Source organism: Xylocopa sonorina, chromosome 18 (assembly GCF_050948175.1).
Source record: "Xylocopa sonorina isolate GNS202 chromosome 18, iyXylSono1_principal, whole genome shotgun sequence".
Classification (NCBI taxonomy): domain Eukaryota; kingdom Metazoa; phylum Arthropoda; class Insecta; order Hymenoptera; family Apidae; genus Xylocopa; species Xylocopa sonorina.
Window position 1 is genome coordinate 3,850,748 of NC_135210.1, and position 20,253 is coordinate 3,871,000.

Here is a 20,253-nt window from a genome sequence, read left to right on the forward strand (position 1 = left end):
GAATAATTACCCATAAATTTATGTAGATTTCTGGTTGGATGGGTAATTTTTAAGTTAAATTAGCTTTAAAGTAGACTAAGTAGATTTAGTACGCTTAGTAGATTAAGTAAACGTAGTACGCTTAGTAGATTAAGTAAATTTTTAGCTACGTAAGGTATTGTTAAGATAGTTTTAGTTTTTCGCGAGAATTCTTTACAATACTCATTTTACTGTCCATTTGCATAGCTATTGAAGGTTAACCACGTTGCAAATGTACATTAAAAGGAGGTGCTATTTAATGATAACTTGTACAAAAGGAGGGTGGATGGGACGCGGTTAGGGTGGGTCTCCATTCGCAGCAACCTCCACGTGGTGAGACCCGGACACCGTGTATTTGATATATAATTGTTAATTGCATCATACGGTGGTATGATGTAATTAAAAATTATGTAGCAAATAATTCGAGCAAATGGCTGCCATAGGTTGTAAACTTTTTTTTCTTAATTTGAAAAACCGACACGATTCCTTAAAAATGCTTGGCACATTTACGTGTAAAGGATATTCTAATTGTCCGAACCTAATTAAGGATTGTAGATTGAATTGTGAAATTGAACTTGTCGGTTTTCAGGTCAAACTAGCCCTACTCGGAGTTTTAAAGTACAATAGCCGTCGAACGAATTAAAAAAAGTTTAGTACTTGACAAATAATTCGGTCGAAGTTTCCAAAGTTTTTTTTACCTTTTATTTTACGTTTACCTCCTTTTTCTCCTACTTCTTGATTCGCCTAGAAGGAGATTGGCATTCGAGATTCAATGATAAATGAGCTGCGCTGAATTGGAACGACCCTTCTTGGCTATTTTCTCTTTTCAGTTTTCTCTCACTTCATGAACTACCCCTGCTTTCAAGCTTATTTCTGCCCACCCTTTTACTCTTGATCCATTGGCTTGGCAACGTATCGATTGATGATTTCGAAGCTGTCATCGATCAACTTTTGCGTTAATCCCTCGAACTATATCGCGCTCATTTTCTGCTTCAGTGTACAAGTTATTTGTCAATTGCATTTGTTAGTCCACGTAAGATCAGAACTTTCAAAGTCGTCTTTATATTCCCAGAAAAACTGTATCTGATTAGCTCTTCCTGATTCTTCTTTACTCGTTACTGATTCAATTACTCGCATCGTTTGTACAGATGAAAGAAAAGGCTTAATCCCTCGAACAGCGAAGCCTTTCGTGGGCGGAGCGTCGACACCTTTTTTCGAGATCGCACCTTGCAAACTATCGTACCAATGCCTCGGCGTCGCGTGCATACGTAAATGCATCACGTTTGTGCGCGCGCAAGATTGGTCCAGATTCCTCCCTGGAAGTCTTGGTTGTCCTCCTCTGTCCCTTTCCCGTTCTCTCTGTCCCTCTGGTTCTTGGTGTTCTCCTGTCACACTCCCTCGGTTCTCCTGCTGGTACGTATGCGTGCCCAGTGGCGCCGCCGACCGGGCAAACTCCACCAACCCCAGAAGCAGAGTCGGGACTCGCAACCCCCGTTGTTTAGTCGTGGGTGTAGTGCGTGCGAGTGTGCAGTGGTTTCGGGAGCTGCTTCGAGACCGGCGTGGCCTGGAGCGCGCGAGGTTAGGTCAGTGTTAGCTTGTTAACCCTTACTGGCATTGCTATACCAGTCCCAGTTACCGTTGATCTTTCACGGTACTAACATTCCCGGTAGTTCGTCACTTGTTTACTCTGCTGGTGTACAAACAGAATAATGTACGACAGAGGACTTTTAAAAGGTTCAACGATTAAGGATCTTTGATGCGTTTCATTTTTACTAACGTTTAATTGTTATTCGTATACGAGAGGCGTTCGAATAGCGCTACGGTTTCTCTTTGACGAGCGAGTCGTTTGAACTGTTGACAATTAACTTGAAGGGTGCAAAAGGGGTGTCTATCGTTCGATCGCTTAATGGAACTCTGTAAAAATTGGACATCTCCGCGTTAGAATGAACGATTTACGAACGGTTAGATCACTTGTCGAAAGAATTCATCGATTATCTGGCAGGCTGGTTCGATTAAATTCCGGATAGACTGGTTGGTTCCGCGAGTTCGCACGGTTACAAGACCCGCCGTGCATTTGCCGCGTTGACGACGGCTGAGAGACCGGAAGGCGGCTGAATAAAGTAGCGAAATTTCACTGAGGGAATAAGGTGGTGGCGAACATTGCGGCGCATCGCGCGTGAACGTTGCAGCCGCGTTAATGATGCGGTGTTGTTGTTCGCGACGAAGACGTTGCGCAATACCCCGAAAAAGAGGGTCACCTTTTCTGTGGGCCGCGATTATCCGAAATAAAATATCGTTGACCCAGTTAGCAGCGCAAAAGTAATTAGACATTCACGGCGCGAGTAGACTAGCAGGGACGAGCGTAGGTGAGAGCAGAGTGTTGATCGATCCTTCGTCGTTGCCGAGCGCATGTACGCGATCCATCGTAAATTCACGTTTCCACTTGTGTATCGGTGCGTGCGGTGACATCGGCTTGAAATACTGCACGCGGGCCGCCCATCGGCGAGTTACGATGCCTCGAAGAGGAGGAAATTTAGTCTCGCACGGGTAATTCAAATCCCCAGCTAGGCTGCGAGGCGGACGAACGCGAACGACCACCCAGATTTTCCCTCTAACGACATTCATATTCGTTATTTCGCTCTCTACGTTTCACCCCCAGCGCTGATGGCGAAATCTCGTTTTCTTTATCTGATCGTTGCGCCACGTATCGATCACGCATCTTCGATTTCCGTCGTGACGTTATGCCGGGAGTATGTACATCGTTGAAATCTTTTAATGCCTTCGAATGAATGCGCTCATCCACTGCTGTCGAATGTTTTACTCGTGCATTCGTCGCTAATATATTTGTCTCCCGGTTAATTGAACTGCGCATCATTACCGAAACGCGTACCGTGATAAAGGTAACCAACGAAATTGGATTAATCATAATTGGTGCGTCAAACGTCATGAATTAATTGCACGGATGGCTGTTCAAGATTATCCTCAAACATTTATAACAAAACCGCGGAATGGGATAGATGATTTGCTTATTTTTCGTTACGATTATCGACTACATTAATTAATTTCCACATGGTTCTGTTTCTTGGAATCGCGCGAATATCGTTTGGTGGTGCATACCTCGTTCATACACGCAGCAAATGAAAATTTGCGTTTTTGTTTTAGCATCGTTGCTTCTTACAACGAAAAATAATGGGACTACGAGAAAACATGACTTATATCTCGGTAGTTTTACGGGCGAAGATTCAGATCGTTATGCATATGCACGCGCAACGTTTTCAAGCATTCGCATCCATTATAACGATACGATCTTTTGTTTACGCGAATGGTAATCCGTAACGCGATTTTGTGAGTTGGAAACGTACGAGTTATCAGGTTGATATCCAAGCGGAAATCCATCGAGATAATCCTAATCCCTAGCACCGATGAGTGGTTCATCTGGACTGATCAGGCCACCTGCATAACGATCTTTGAAAATCGGATTAAATTCCGGTCAGATATAGGCCTGAATTTATATCCACCGGTTATCTCGTTGAATTGCCCCGCACTTTCCTTTAATGGCCTTCCATGAGATACGCGAATCAATCAGTTGCTTGCTGATTCGTAGCGAGGCGTTCAGCAACGATGGGCACGTTACTTCGTTGCCCTTTAACAGCGATTCTTGCATCCTTAGTTTGCTTTTGCTACGATAAATGGAGCACGAATTTTTCGTCTTAATTTCAATCGTCATTCGTGTATCCTTCGTTCGTCGATTTTTATAAAGACTATTTAGTTCTTTAATTACAAATGGTGTCCAAAGTGATTTTAATTATCATACTTCGCGAAACATGGAAATTTGATTAGAGCGCAGATGCATGGCAAATGGAAGTCTTGAAAGTTAAAGTAAGCTGGACGACGGTATTAATAGCTTTTTAATGTCAGGGAAAATATGATTACCGCAACTCTCTTAATATACATTATCGTGGAACCGATGTGCGATAAATTAAGTTATTTAAATTCAATTCTAGAGCGCGCTAGGCATTCACTTTTGCACCTTTCAATAATAGGTCATGGAAGGCGCACTTTGTCTTTCCACTCTTAATCTCAGTCATAGTCCACCGTTTGGTTTCTACGAAGTCCAAGGATGGCTTAAAAATTTCTCAAATATTTGAATCAGGCGTGCTCCAGGATTTAAATATGAAACGTTTTAATTTTAGAAGATAAACGTTTCAATTGAGGCACTTCGTCTAGTACTTTTTTAGGTTGTGGCCTGGCCAATGAAAAGAGTGCCTACTCTACTCAACAATTCGTGCCAAGTTTTTTTCACTTATCTCGCGCAAGATTTAAATTCAGTTTATCTCGTAAAATACGAGGATATCCACGGAGTAATTGTCACGATTCTGTCTTAAAAATTTCTATTAAAAATTAGCGATGCGAATTCATCAGAAGAAAATGAATCGCCTTAGCTCGTACGATCGGAATATTATTCGAATGGCATTGAGATTCACGTGTATCACGAATACTAGATACATTCCATACATAGATTGATCATAGATCTATCGTAGCAGTATAGTCTGGAATCGTGACAATTCAGATAATTGGAGAAACGCTGTATCGCTTGCCTGACTGGCATTCTTGACCATTTCAAGCTCAATTCCTGGCGGTTAATAGAAATCGCTAATCAAGCATTCCCGCGAGTAGAATTCAGAACGAAACTGTTCCACTTTTACCGTTCAGCAATTGTTTCTTTTATTTCCATTTCTAATTCTCAATCATAGTCCAGTGTATATAATAGTTCGCGTCTGATTAGCCTCGTCACAATCTACTGTGTCGGTTTGAAGCATTGATGCGGTTGTGAATGGGTTAAAGAGCGTTCGCACAAAAGGTACCGACCCGAAAATTGTCCCTCGAACATAATTATCGAGAATCTGTGCAGTTGACCGTTAATTCGATTGTCGAGCATCAAGTTAACGCACGTTTTATTCCATATTTGTTACAGATTTGTGGTTTACGGTTGGTGCGGTCGATCGGGGGTGCGAGGGGGACGTGCGTGTCGGTCATAGTGGAGGAAACAGGGGACCATGATGCCCCCCATAATAGGGGAAACACTGCGCGTATGGTTCCTCTCGGCGCTAGTGGTTCACGGTGCTGTAGCTGGAAATCCAGACGCGAAACGTCTTTACGACGACTTGCTCTCGAACTATAATAAACTAGTGCGCCCAGTTGTGAATACATCGGACGTATTACGCGTGTGCATTAAGCTGAAACTCTCACAGCTCATCGATGTGGTGAGTAGAACTGTTTATTCGCCCTGCTTGCTTACATACCCTGACCTCTTGCAAACAGAACCAGACAGTGGAATCTGCGAAATTAGTTTTCGTACGACTCGACGAATGGAAATACATGGTGCCTTCGCTTGCGTGAAGGTACCAGCTGCCACATTCTTTTTTCTTTCGTGTGCTTTCAGAAATGTCATTCTTAATATTAGCAAGGTTCTCTAGACTGTTCTTTTATTCATCCGTCTTGTAAATTTGTATTAACTTTTATTTCCTGTTAGTGGGATTAAGTTCGCAGATTATCTAGATTGCACCGTCTCTAGTATTCATTTCGTAATAATTTTCCACTTGATTGCGATTCATAATTCACGGGGATGAGATGCCGTATACCGGAGGTTTTATCGAGGTTCAATCGACAGGCGGAATTCAACCAATTTACCTTCTTTCAACCGCAGAATTTCGAATTCCACGAAGGTCCAGTTACATCCCTCACGAATTAGTCAAATGAACTTGTCAACGAGCACATTGGATCGAGGCATCGAGCGTGCAGATAAATCGATACGAATCGTGTATCATATTAGCGCAGAGAAAAATGGAATTCATTTTTATGCAATATCTGTGATACACGAGCTTCATTATATTTTTTACTTGGAAATAACCGTCGACGCGTCATTATATAATAATAGCTTTAATCTACTGCAGCAGGTGGTTTATCAAATTATTTATTCAGTGTACTCTACACCTACTATTAATAAAATTATGCCTATATTGCAGAGGCAGCATTCAGAGAGATGAGGGCATTGGCTGCTAAAATAGTGTTTTAATATTTTATGATAAATATTTAGGGGTAACTCTGAACATAAAAAATCCTAAATTGTTGTAGAATTTAGAAAGATTAGAATACGTGTGAAACAATATAATTATTTTTCACACAGCACTCAGTACAGGATTCATGTCAACGAAGTTGCAGATGAATTATCTTAGTTCTTAACCACCAAAAAGTTCCATTGAGATTAGGGACATTTTAGAGAATGCGTCCACCTCAGACTCATGTACTTACGTACTTGTGCAGCTATTTATGATGTCAGGATAGGTACTGCGAGGTTGACTCCATTGTCGGGATGATCTATCATAAGCTCTGCACTCCGCGTGCAACCATCGTAATATATGGGACTGGTATTCGTAACACGGACGTGTCGCCGTGGCTGAAGTTCCCAAAGACTGTCGATTGAATTCCATTAGAGTTCATTAAGCCGCATTACCGAGCTCCCACGGCAAGATGATCCGCTGGTCTCGAATCGAGCAACGAAGTTTATTAGAAGGAAAGGATAGTTGGAAATTTGAATTCGAAATTCCCGTTTCTTACGCTACGCGGTGTACGAGATATTACATTCACGGGGAGCATAACTCTCTTCTTGAAGCCAAGAAGTTTCCAAACTCGATTGGACATTATTCCACCGAAATGTGAAAGAAAATGTTCAATTTTTCATTCGTCGTCCGGCGAATAATAATTCCTGACAATTGACTTGTGAAATCGTTAAAATGTGCAAGTGTTCGCGGGTAATTTCCACGCTGCTGCCTCGATTCAGTAATATATAATTCAGGTTTCTATTTATGCGGTGAAACGGCTAGGGATCGGTAAAAGTCGAAGCGTTTATGACAGGTGCAATCAACCGTTTATTGCCAACGAAGATAAATTCATTCCATTAAATTGATATTCTAGTTAGTTGATTCGCACATTGATTCACGTTTCATTGATGTCGGTTCGATTTACATTCTCGAATATTTGCATAATTTGAAACACGATGAAAGTAAAACGAGCATATAGAGCAGTGATGCAAAAAAAACAGACACGGATAATAATTATTGATCGTTATCGTATAAAAACAATTCCTTCCGCCATAGGGGTAGTTTTCGCAGGTGTCGCTGATCCTTCTCGCAGAATGCGATATTAGAAACTCACGAAAGTTTTCCAGACAAATCGTCGACAATCCAGGGATGCAGACACGCATTCGCGATACTCGCTTAGGTGGAGAACGTTGGTACCGCTGGAGAACTTTTGCTATAACCATTGTTCACTCAGCTGACACGTACGGAAAGCGTTCTTTGTTTATATTTCCCTTGGCAATCTACCTTTTCCTCTTTTTTCCCTTCCTGTTTTTCCTTGTTCACCTTGCTTTGTTTTCTCTGCGTGCATCTTTTCTCTCCCTCACCCTTTCCCTCTCGTCGTCCACCCTCGACTACCCAGTTAGCTTGGCGATTTTTCTCGCGTTCGCATTTTCAATGTATATGCACGCGTCCGCTTGTCAGCATATTTTTGGGGGTAGACTCGAGCGTGTGGAACTGAAACGAACGTAAATTTTTGTCGCGATCTCGCCACACGGCCGTAAAAAATTCTGTTATGATGCAGTAACGAACAAAACGCTGCGACGGCCACTGCAGCTTTAATACTTGTAACGGAGACTCGTTAGTTACAATTGCGCGAGTTTTGTGTACTAACAGCGAAGGGGTATTGGTCTTTAAAGAAACCATTATACACTGCAGTCAAATTCAGTTGAATGAATTTATTCCTGTTAATTGTAAAACGTTTAGAAGTAGCCAGAAGAGTAGAATTTGGGAATTTATTGTATTTATGGAGACAGGAAATCTATTTATGCGTGCATATACGGAAGCATCGTTAGGGTTTCGTCTGAAATAGTAAGTTAACCAGGTTCAAGCGCGCGCCAGGGCATAATGGGGTACAAGGAAACCCCACTTTAACGAGTAAGCTTATAATATCCATGTATAAGACGTTAATTGTATACAAAAACAGCATAAACAGACAGACAGAAGAAAAAGAGACGAGTATACATATTTTGTAAATTAAAATTGCCTGTAAGAATTGTTCGTATGGTTTGTTCGTTATTTTGTCGCAGCTACTTGTTGTGAAAGGAGCATCCTCGATTTTGACGAGGCTGGTTCAATATTGTTCGGTTGCCAACAGAGCGTCTCGACACCGACAACTTTCAATTAACTTAAACGCAAATCATTAAAAGGTAAATCCATTGGGATCCGCAACTACGTTCCCTCCGGATATCATTAACCGCATGGTAAATGAACCAGATACGCCAGCACCTGTTCCATAACTATCTGCGATACTCTCAATGGATAGTAGGCCCCGTCCAGCAAATCAAATTAAAATCATGCCAGGGCTTGATTAAATACTGCTGGGATCGTCGTTTACGCTTACTTCCAAAATGTTCGCAGGGTCCTAAACTCGTTTAATCGTGTGATCAACCAACAGAAATGCACGCTAATATTCTCGGTATTTCGATTTAAATGCGTACAATTTCCTGACGCAAAATTAACATAAAAAAATATACTATTACGAGAGTCTCTGTTGGAGTTTATTAATTAAATGTTACCAAATGAGATCACCGTTAATGCAGTTTCGTTCGTAGCGCTGCAATTCAAATGAAAGCTTAGAAAGATATAAGAGAGAAAAAAAAGGTTCGATTGTGCCGCCTACGTGCACAAGGGGATAACCAGGAAACGAAAGAGGAAAAATAATCTGAGAGAACAATGACTGCCTGTACGTGGAACAAACGAGCAGCCGGCATGCAAACAGAAAAGTCGTCTGACAAATACAGTCAAGCGACCACTTAACCTCCTCCTCGTCGACTACTTCGCTTTTAGATTGTGGCGAACCATTAAAATATTATGAAATATTAATAAAGCGTACGTGACTTTCCCTCGGACGAACACTGAACCGGATCGTTTTTAAAACCATTATCGATTGCACAATTGATCGCTTGAAATATTCACGTTTGCGCAAAAGCATCGTTATGGAAATGTTATTAAGTCGTTACGTTGCTGGTTTTAATTAGGCATTTTTATCGAACGAGGAGAAAACTTTTTCTTTACACGTTTCGATTAGAATGGTTTTGGTTCTTTGGAAATCGTGTACCAAAATTTCTGCGACTACAAACGGTTAATGACATGAATTTAACTGCGTCTGGTAGCTATAGCGATATCTTGAGGAATACAGCACTGTGAATACTGTTGATGACATGCCTCTAGCTATAATTACATCTGCGCCGTTACCTCTAAGATTACCTTGATTTGCATTTCAATAAGTAGCTCTATACCAACGTAATCTATGTATTTAAGTATTAGCTAGGTTTCGTTACTTAAACACACCACATTTCTCCATAATCTATCTTTCATTGATGAAGAGATTTTCTGTACTCGTATCGCGTTTTATTAAATTGGATTCAATCAGAAAATGAACACTTCTTCGACGAGACTCGTTACGTTTACGTCCACTTTAACGATCCTGCCGATTTCACGATAATTAGTCGTGATTCACGTTGCTTGTTCGGGTATTCGAGTACCCTTAAAGGAGTGATGGCTCGTCAAGAACTATTCTCGAATTTATGGAATGCTTGTAATTAAAACCTCGATATGTGTAAACAGAAATATTCTCTCGATTTTAGAGACTGTTTTCGCTTTGGTTTTCTTTCTCGATGACTCAAACTTAACTCGTGTAATACAGATATTTTTTGGTTTAAATATTAATCGAATTATTGTCAATTCTTATCATTATTTCCAGATAATTGGTGAAAAGAATTGCTTTAGTGCTCGTTTCACAAAGAGATATCTCGTGTTGGTAAAAATAAAACAAGTATCTTTGCCCTATTCTATTAACCCCAATTGCAAATGGTCTTCTTTCCATGGTATTCTAGTGTTCCTCGGAGAACAATTACCAAGTGAACTCTACAGGGAGCGTGTTACCTTGGCTTGTTCATTTTTAGTCCCGCGAACAAGAAAACAAGGGCGGTAAACATGTAGACAACCTAGACGACGAGGATGTCCCATCAGAGGCTAAATTGCTCTTGATATATCCGACATCCCTTTAGAAAATAACACAGGTGTATTATCACGGTCAAATTACCATAAAAGAATAATGTGTACAGAAAAGTAGAGTTCGTTCGAAACTTTTATCAATGGAAAATTCGACGCTGAAAATAACTTGGTCGTTTTATCATGGCGTACTTGTAGGCACTTGTGGTAAACGGTGATTTTTTCTGGTACAGTTTTTTTTTCTGAATGGCTAGTCAGTTGATTGTTAGGACAGAGTGTTAAAATGCAAATCAAGGTGGGTCATAGAATTAAGGAAGTACATCTCCTGTATAGTTGACAATAAAAGACGGTAGTAAAATGAAATGAGAGAGGTATGTAAATTGCGTACAGTAAAGTTACAATGCCCTGTCTTTTTACGCCAATCAAAAAGTAAAACTTCCCACGCAGAGAATTATTTCTTCGAAGGAATAAAATGTCTCGACGAAAGGTGGAAAATTCAGAAAATTTGCCACTGATTTAAAATAAAATTTAAAAGTGCCCTGGTGACACTACGTTTTCTCGAAGAATGAACCGGGTTTTACAGGAAGGAATCACGAGTGCACCTAAGAAGAAAGAGATAAGTTTTTTGTCCCGTAAAAATAACTGGAAGCCAAATGCCTTACCTTAATGCAGTGGAAATGTCCCTTGGAATCACGAAATGGAGTTGCTTTTTCTAAAAAGAATAATCAGTAATCACTTACGAGGAAACCTTTCTTTTCATCTTATCGTGTATATTATCAAAATTTGGTATTCAATAGGTGTTCAATTCTAAATCAGCATTGATAGAACAGTTTAAGGGATAAAATCGCTTAATTTGTTGATCAAGGCTGAAAGTATCTTGCTGTAAGGAAACTTCGGTAGGGACTTCGATCTTCCTCTGTCTGGGACAAAGTCGTTAGGGCAAAAAAATGAATATCCGTAAAGTGAGTGATGGGATAGAGGTAGAGACGAGTCGTGGTAGTACCCCTTTCGCGGAGATATCGGGCGAGCAGTGAGGGAGCAAAGAAGTGGGAGCCTGATAGGGTGAGAGGCGCTGAGGTTCGAGATAGAAACAGCAGTGGGAATTCTGCCTAACTGAGAATCGATAGAAATTTCCAGCGTGCGCGTCGCAGGCCACAATATCCATTTCTCTGAACAAATGGCTGAGTATCGTAATCTTTTTCAAGTGTTCACCTCTTACTCTCTCGTTATTTTTCGATATCCGTCTGCCCCGGAAGTTTGACCTGAATCGAAGACGAGGAGGGCAAATAGAAATAGATTCTCTCGCGGAACTTTTGACGGCTGAATTTCCAACCGAGGTCTTTTTTTCATATTTTTCGTTCCGCTGAATATTTTACGTTTTTAATTGGGCCTGCCAATCGACATGAAAATAAATACCGTGGAAAATATAAATTTTCCCGACGACCTCGTTCACTCTCCATCGTCTTATCGTCGAGTAAAAGTATTGTTCTTAAAAATTTTAGTATAAATACGGAGGAACGACACTTGAGAAATTCCTTAGCTGAGAAGCTACTAAATGTCTTCCTGCCTCGTCCTTCGATTAGTTAACTGTTTGTCAGTTGCGACAATTTAATTAATCGGCGCGAGCAAAACAATTAACGAGCAAAGTCGAATCAACGATTAGTGCGATGAACGTGTAATTCCGACGGCTGCCTCAGTCAGCGGACGATTAATTTTGTACATTGGTAGCTGGTATTGGGAACGAAGCGTTACGTGGGAAAATAGAGTTTCAGACGAAACGTTTAGCTTTGGGTTTCAATCTTATATTTTCATTAATTCACTATACAGACAACATATTAAATTCACTCGTTATAATTGTAGGAAATAAGTATTATAGTCAGAGGTGGTGGTTTTCTTCGTAACATTCCGTTTCTTGCTTACTTGTCCTCAAGAAAACGTAGCTATTGTTCTGTAAATCATTGTTTCGTGTAACAAGTTATGTAAATTGCATTTAGAAAAATGTTTTAACAGCTCTTTTGTTTAGCAAGCCTTTGGTACGTCATGATAACTCGCCAAGATGTTTTAAGCGTTTGTCTTCTTTACGTTTTTGATAGCCGTGAGGCAGCCAAGACCGAAGAGACGAAAAAGGCGGCGAGGAAATGAAATGCTCGCGTTTAAAGCCGCAGCCATGTTGCGTGAAATCTCTTCGTTTTTCTTCCAGTCCTTACTTATTATATACGCTTCCTTTTCCAACACATTCTTCTCTAACGTTGTGCTAAAATATATTTTTGAACTTGCTGTTCCATTTTAGTTATTAAAATGTCTTTTTAGAAGAAGTTGTGGGAAATTCTAGAAAAAAAGCGACCTTTATAGATAGTTGGGAATGATTTATGCGATCGCGGTAAACATTAAAGGTTCGAAGGTTACCCGTTGACTTCCTGACAATTGAAAACTTCCTCAGGGTCGGTTTTGAAGTAGGCATCCGTATCGTTCGAGAAAATGAAGCCCCTGAACAAAGCACGCTGATTACTAGCGCGGTCGAGAGACAATGCAATGTAATGGGAATGGTTGGAACAATACAAGAGAGGCTGAACAACTATCACAAGGCGAGTGCCTATCAACATGTAGTACTTCGATGAAGTGCGCATGCTGACAGGAGAAAGATACAGGCTACAAGTAAATACGACTTCTTGTATACCTTTCAAGAATGTACAAATTCCCCTTCACGACTGGTGAAATTCAATCGACACGAGACGAGATGAATTCTATCCACAATCACTGCGCTCGTTAATATTCAACTGTTTTAGTCCTCTATTTTCTATCGCATTTTCAAAGTCCACTTAACAAATTGATCAAATAGACGTTATTTCATTGTTTCTCTCGTTTTATTCTCTTCCCTCGTCGTGTTTTCGTTGTATTCTCTCCCTATTTACACAATCTCTTCATTTAATTCCTCCTCCCTTGTACGTATTGGCAATGGAGTCGTAGTGATAAAGGAAAACGGGTTGAAACATCGGGGCACAATTTGCATGTACGTAAACAGGAACGTACGAGTACATAAGGAGACATACGAATCAACCAGCAGGAGAGATTTGCGTTTATATGTACAGAAAGGGGTTAAGCAAAGAGACACCGATACAAACGCGCGTGAAATATCGCTGGAAGGCAAGCATGTTCTCCCTACGACCACGAAAAGGTTGTATCATGGCTGCACCGTGTGTTAGATAGCATTAGTGCAAGTATATCGAACGCAGTCACAGCTACTTTAACGCGCTGTTTCCTTCGACTTCTGGTCTTAATCGTAGCGCAACTTTAAACGGAAAAATTTAAAAGTCCCTTCTCTTAAACAAGGAGATTCAAATCCAATCTCGCTTTCTTCTCGTTCCAGCCTAGAGGATCATTACTGAATTTTATTGGCAGCGGTTGCCAAGCACCTGGTGTACTTGTACACCCAGAAAATCCTCAACGAGTCCAAAGTCCATTTGTAACTTTGATTTAATCCGAGCGCCGTCAATTTTTCCGCCCCTTGGAGGCAGCAGAAGGTGATTAATATTCCCGCATGGCAACGGCAATTTCTTAGTTGAACGCAGCTCCATTTCTACGTTGCTCCCTGTAGCTGCAATAAGGCAGAATCACGTATTTACTATAGAGCATTTTTATCGCCGATGCCACACCGCAACGAGTCGTGTTATTGTCGTCCCAGTTGGAAATTATCCAGGGTACGACCCTCGCCGGTTTAACCGGGGATCTGGGAACAACGCGAATATCAATATCTACTACCGCGCACTTTGCTTTACGAGTCCACGATTCATTGGTATTAAAGATACCCGATACGCATCGAATCGCAGATACATTTTGACAGCCACCGTTAACCTCTCCTCCTTATTTAGGTACCATTTTACGATCGAACCCCGCGCGAAACGTTCATTAGCCCGTACAAAAGTTTCCTCTCCGGTTTTATATTATTTACGTTCGTTCCTGCTGTTGTGAAACGCGAATTAAAAGTTTTCGAGGGAAGAATTTATTCGTTTAATTTATACCTGCGGAGATAAAACGATTCCAAGTATCATATTTGAAAATAATATTATTCACATTGGGACCATTTTTATTCGAAGTCGGATCGTAGATGAGTAAACAAAGCGTTGTTTTTTGTAGAAAGGTGGAGTCTACGGAATTGGATTTTTACTGTATAAATTAGCTGCGAAGATATCTTCTCGCAGCGGAAATTGTGTAAAATTTTAATATTTTCCGCTGAGGTTGATTCGAAGCTTGGACAAAAAAATTGGAACTCTTATTTTGTAAGAGACTTTACTACAGCTGGCACTCTTACGTTTTCGCTGGGTCAGTTCTTTTAACTCAAGCACATGAGGGTAACCGGGAACATTTTCTGGGTTTTACTGACCTAAATCAACGAAAACGAACGACCGAGTGGCAAAGCTCGCAAAATTGTCGCATGAGATCTCTCGTTTAGTAATCTCCAATACGATCGCGTCACCATTTATTCTTTCCTGTTGATATGATTTTTAATCTTGCCTCGTTTTTATTACGCGCGAAGTAATTTCACGATTTTGCGTTCACAGAGGAAATGTTCGTTTTAATCAATTCGTCAGAGGTGTTTACTCGCGTCTTAACATATTACGCAACTATTTTACATGTTTACTCGTATAATAATACAAGCTTCGAAACGTCGAGAAACTACTAGCTTAAGATTGTTTAATCGAATATTTAACAGTTTTTATTTACGATTGCCATTATTTTAATGAACCACTCAATAAGTAATAGCAGCACTTCAATGGGCTATTATATCGATTCGATGCATTACAGAGAATTCGTCGAGACACAATATTCCATTTTACTCTAATTATGGGCAATTACAATAATGTTTCGTATTAATTGTTTCATCAAGTTCCAGTAACTCATGACTCGTTGTTTCGATAATTTTATCAATAATACAATAATACACTTTTTCATGCTGTCAACGATATTTCGTTATTACGTTTCAAGAAAAGTATATGTAAAATTAAGTTTGTCTCTCCACAGATGTAATATCACCCTTTTTCGAGGCGAGTTACCTCAGTTTTACTGTCGTATCCCTGAGGTTTCGAATTATTTAAGTCTGTCGGGTATCGTTCCGGCCGTCACTTCTCCATACTCGTTCCCATCGCCAGTTTGGTGGCAACGGCTCTCTATTTCTCTCCTCCATCCGTTCTGGTGCCACCCAGCCAGCTCTCTTTAACATATACAGGCGAAATTTAATTACTGCGAGCGGGCACTCACCGAAACTCCACTTGAGCGTGTAATAATTTCGTCGGAAGCTGCGAGAAATGCCGGGAATGAGGAGGATTCGGAAAACGAACGTTCCCCAACCTCCTTACCGGATAGAAACTCGCGGTTAGTGGAGATATTCTAATCCTTGCTGTCTCCTTTTCCCGTTTAATCGATGTCCAACTGTACACCTTGCTCTCGCCACGATTAATCGAGTTTCAACTTTTCGCGTTTCTTTTTTACGTTGGATATCGAACACCTCGACCAGCGACGTTTTTCTATTAACGCGTAAAAGAGACAGAACTTGATGATACGTACCGATTTCGATTTATCCAACATGTGTAGCATCTATTTGGTTCACGCAAGGTACATGGCACGCTGAGTCGAGGTTTACCTGTCATCATGTATGCTCGCTTAATTAGCCAGATCTCGTTCCGCAGATGATTAAATAGCCTCCACGCGTTTGTGTGAATTAATAGCTGAAACGTTTCGTATCTCTCCTCTTTATTCTCGTCATTCATGGATTTTTGTTAAACATCTTCCAAAATGTGTTAAAAAATGAAGCTGAACTTAAGAGTGGAAATCTGAAAGCTGGGATTAACGAAGACGGAGTAGTGTGCAAGATCGTAGTCAGCCTTTTACACTCGACTCTGGAGGGATCACGCCAGAACAGTTTTTTCATAAGTTTTCACTTAACCACTCACTTTCTGTATACAAACTTTCTGACTTGAGTCCACTCGTCCTGTCTTCAACGCGAACCAGTTAAGGTAGCTCTGTTGATGAACCCACTTTTCCTTTTCACTTTTTTCTCCTTCGTTTTTCCTTCGCTTTTCTTGTATCACATAATAGGTGTAATGGATGTGCGAAGAAAAATTCGTATTCATTTGTAGAAGAGATTTTTCTGGATAAATAAGTACTACAAATTTTTCGAGAATTTTTTATAATATACGAGAGGGGTGGAGAGAGGAAGGAGAGATTATAAAGTGGAAGCAGTACTAAATGGCAATTTCTATTAAATTCTTTGAATGGATGTATAATTTATTCAGAATTTCTGTGGAGAGGTTATACATTTTCATCGGACAAATAATAGACAATTCACAGTGCAGAAAATATTTTATATTCAATTGTAATGAAACATATTATTATTTTGTATTGTGGATAGAACGCAATGAACTGTGGCACCCTTTATGGCCAGCCCGTGGCAATTTGTTTGCATAAATAATTACTTATTGAATCGGTATCTTAATTTACATAACAATTGTGCTACTAGCATTGGCTGTGCTAATTTATGGTGAAATTATACACTTTCACAGAGAATGCATTTCTACGTTAGGAGGAAATTATTTTCGTGTATTTAGTTTTCACAAATATCGATAAATGATCTGAACAAGTATTTTTGCACTTTACATTCGTCCAGCATGCAAAAGCGTTATAAACGAAATAATATTATTTACGAGATAAACGATCCGTTTAAAACTTGTACGAGTTTATGAAAATGTTTGCTTTTTACAGTTTCCCGAGCAAATAAAACGGAAACAACTTTGTCGCGGGACAAATGAATGCACATTCGTTTCACCCGATACGTCTCCGCTGGGAATTATATACATACCAGCCAATGCAAGTAGCACATGTTCCGCGTGTCGCAAGTATTGAAAAACGAGTAGTCAGTTGCACCTTCGTCCGCAATAAATACCCGCGAAATATCACTCGCCCCGTGTTTCATTTCATCGAGCCTGGGGTAAAAAAATAAAACGATACGTTTCGTTACTTTGGTAAACCTTGGGATTAAAACGGAACGTTTTATCCAAATTTTGCCCCCCCCCCCCCCGATTTTCTGTTTACTGTTAGCTTGTTCTGATTGCACGGATGCACCGCGCGTGCAAGTGAAATTTAATGAACAATGTGGAGCTTCGTTGCTAACGAAAGAAACAGAATCACTGGATGTATTTATCCAGCTGTCGAACAATCTGAAATACATAATTGTTTATTCAATATTCGACGTAGAGAACGTGGATGTATAAAATATATAAATGTCGAAGAAAAGTAAGCTAATAAGTTTATGGGTACAGGGTGGGTTCTATAACGGTTTTAAACTTAAATGATAAGATTTATACCGTCTGAACGGTGACTTTTACGAGGCCATCACTTTTCAAAACGGTAACATAAATTTTTAGAAACATGTTGGCAGAAGACTAGTGGAATTTTTTCATTTTCGAGCTTCACGTAGCTTACCAGCATACCTTGTAAAATGAAATTTGGCAACGATTCGATTCCATTAATGATTCAGGAATATTTCATGAAGAAGTTAAGGAAGAAACGTTAAACCCGCCGACTTTCTTTCAGCGGAAAACATTTCTCTGTTTGAAGCGTTCGAAGATGTTCTCGGAGTCGAAAGAATTGCATATTAAATTCCATATAATCCTCGCTGGTATAAGTTTCTTTTCGAGAGAGAAGAGCAGAGTAAACTCGCTCATTCTCATTACGGTTAATTCGTCATAATTGTGGTGAGAAAATTGAACAAAAGCTATCAACAGTTCTTTGTAAGGAGCAGCCCCCGTTCGCTTGGGACTCGCGCCAGGTAACGTCAACTCCTTTCATGTGCTAGTCACGCATCATGAATGAGGATGGGTGTCGTTTTATTCCGCGATCCCCGACTGTCTGCTCGTTTGCGCTAAAGCGCGCTGCACTTTTGCCCTTACTTTTGTCCGTATTTTTCAATGATGACACACTTTCTCGGATAGGCTGAATGTTCGTCCCGCAGTTTCACGCGCGGCAGGACAAACGTACCATCCTCGAGAGGGCTGCCGCGAGATATACTCAAATTCTCTTTTACTTTCCACGGATTACTTTCCATTCGCCTCGTCGCGTATATACAAGTTCATGCTGCGCGCGAAACGCTAGGTTAGAACGGCGGAGAATAAGGTTGGGCGCCATTTTGGTATCCATTGATTTCAGGTTAAGAAGCTGGATGAGGCGTAAAATGCCGATATTACAGTTGGGATCTATATTCGATATTGTAATTAAGTTTCTCACTTTCTCTTGCACTTTGACATAGTCCAAGTGCAATTACATTTCCCTTTCACGATGAAGGCTCGCATCGAATTTATAAAATTCGCGGGGATACGCGGCTTAAAAAACTCGCAGTCGGCTCTTTTATTCGCCGCGCGCACAGAGAATAATACGGACGACATCGATCGAAAAAAACTTAATTAAAACGAACGGGTGGGTGTATAACCCGACGCTAATGAGATTCCCCCCAGGAATGGGAATTCCTGTGGAACTCGGCATCTAATTTCTCTAGGTTAATTCTTCATTATTCGATCGCCTAGAGTTCACCAGGAACGATTTAGAAGATGTTTTCGACGCGATTAAGTTCTTTAGCCGTGTGATATTGCTACTGGTTCCCTTCAATATTTCATGAAAGACCGTACTGGCCCAGCCTCGACAGCGTCTCCTCGTGTAAAACTCGAGTAGCAAAGTTTCGAGAGCATCGACGACGTGAGACACGAGGCGACGGTATTAAAAACTCCCGTAGAGTCTGTTAACAATTTTCATTCCGCGCCCCCGTGCATCTGTGGCCTACTTTCTCTGACGTGCACTTCGGCTCGGGTATTTGAATTTATATTAAAAATCGACGCTACGTACGTATGCACGTTACGGACGTGCGGACAGCTTCGCCACGCGATCAATTGGAGATGTTCCAGATCATTCTGTAATTGGAATTGTTTTAACTGTTAATTGGAAAGTTCTCGCGAGTCGTAATCGGATCATTTCTTCCCTTTTATTCTAGCGTTGTAAATCTTTTCGATACGCTTAATCGTACTCGAAATATACTCCCTTTCGAAATGAAGACAATAGCTATTTCCTGTAAATTGTCTGGTATTTTATAAAAAAAAAATCTCACTGCGAGGAGACAGAAAATATCCGATATTGTCAAGTGAGTTCACTCGCGTGTGAATATTTGATGTTATATGAAACCGATATGCGCGTTGCTCGGTAACCACGTGAGAATTTATACGTGCGTATAGGAAGGATATTGCGTTTATAGCTATACGCCTCTAACTAGAGGCATTCCCGACATTCCTAAATTCGAGACACGACTCACCCATATTAGATGAGATTAAATTAGATCAGTATTTGGTATATAGGTTTGCCAGAAATTCTAATCTGTTCGATTAATTTTGAATGCTCCAGAACTTGCAAGCCCTCGTTTTTAAAGTACACGATTAAAAATGTAGGGAATAAAGAAAGGTAAAGCAAAGAGAAACAAGGAAGAATAACCGTCGTAGAAAATTTCCTCGTTGGAAACATGGTTGCTCTTAACCTTTTATTGTGGCCAGGTGACATTCAATTTACACAAAAATTGCACCGAGATTTTTTTCGCCTCGCAGTTCTTGAATATTCCACGGTATAAGTAATCCGCGGTAGAAATGACAAAGAATTCGCAAGTTTTCCTTCGTTTACAAAATAAGAGGAACATCTCCCCTTTGTTTCCAATATTAATCCACTCCAGAGCTTTTATTCTACTACTATTACAGAAAAGAAAAAAAGAAATAAGAAATACTTGTTCTGCCCTCGTTTTTATTATTGATTATTTCTCTTCGAGCATCCGAGGAATGATACAGAAAACAAGTTGAAATAATGTTGAACTGTTTAAAGGGACGACGACGGGGTAATTTGGAATGCACTAATATGCACTCCTTGGAAAATTTCATTACGCGCGACGGCTTAAATGCGGAATATAAATGGATCGAAATAACAGTAATTCATTCTTAAATCTTCCTGTCGTGGCACGAATTACACTGGAGATCCAACTAAACTATGGTTACCACACGTTTTTCGAGATATATCTTCGCTTTATCGCGTCAAATGAAACGAATAAAGTTGCATGCGATGA

General features: G+C 40.3%; 1 protein-coding gene across 1 annotated transcript in view; it reads left to right on the forward strand.

The window, feature by feature from the left end:
* The first annotated feature begins 1,524 nt into the window (after positions 1-1,524).
* The window catches only part of Nachralpha4 (nicotinic acetylcholine receptor alpha4), an 88,978-nt gene continuing 70,249 nt past the window's right edge, over positions 1,525-20,253 (forward strand). The window contains exons 1-2 of the mRNA XM_076908318.1: positions 1,525-1,601; positions 4,994-5,282. Coding sequence (XP_076764433.1) covers positions 5,076-5,282 — 207 coding nt within the window. The 5' untranslated portion in view covers positions 1,525-1,601; positions 4,994-5,075. The remainder of the gene's footprint in view (positions 1,602-4,993; positions 5,283-20,253) is intronic.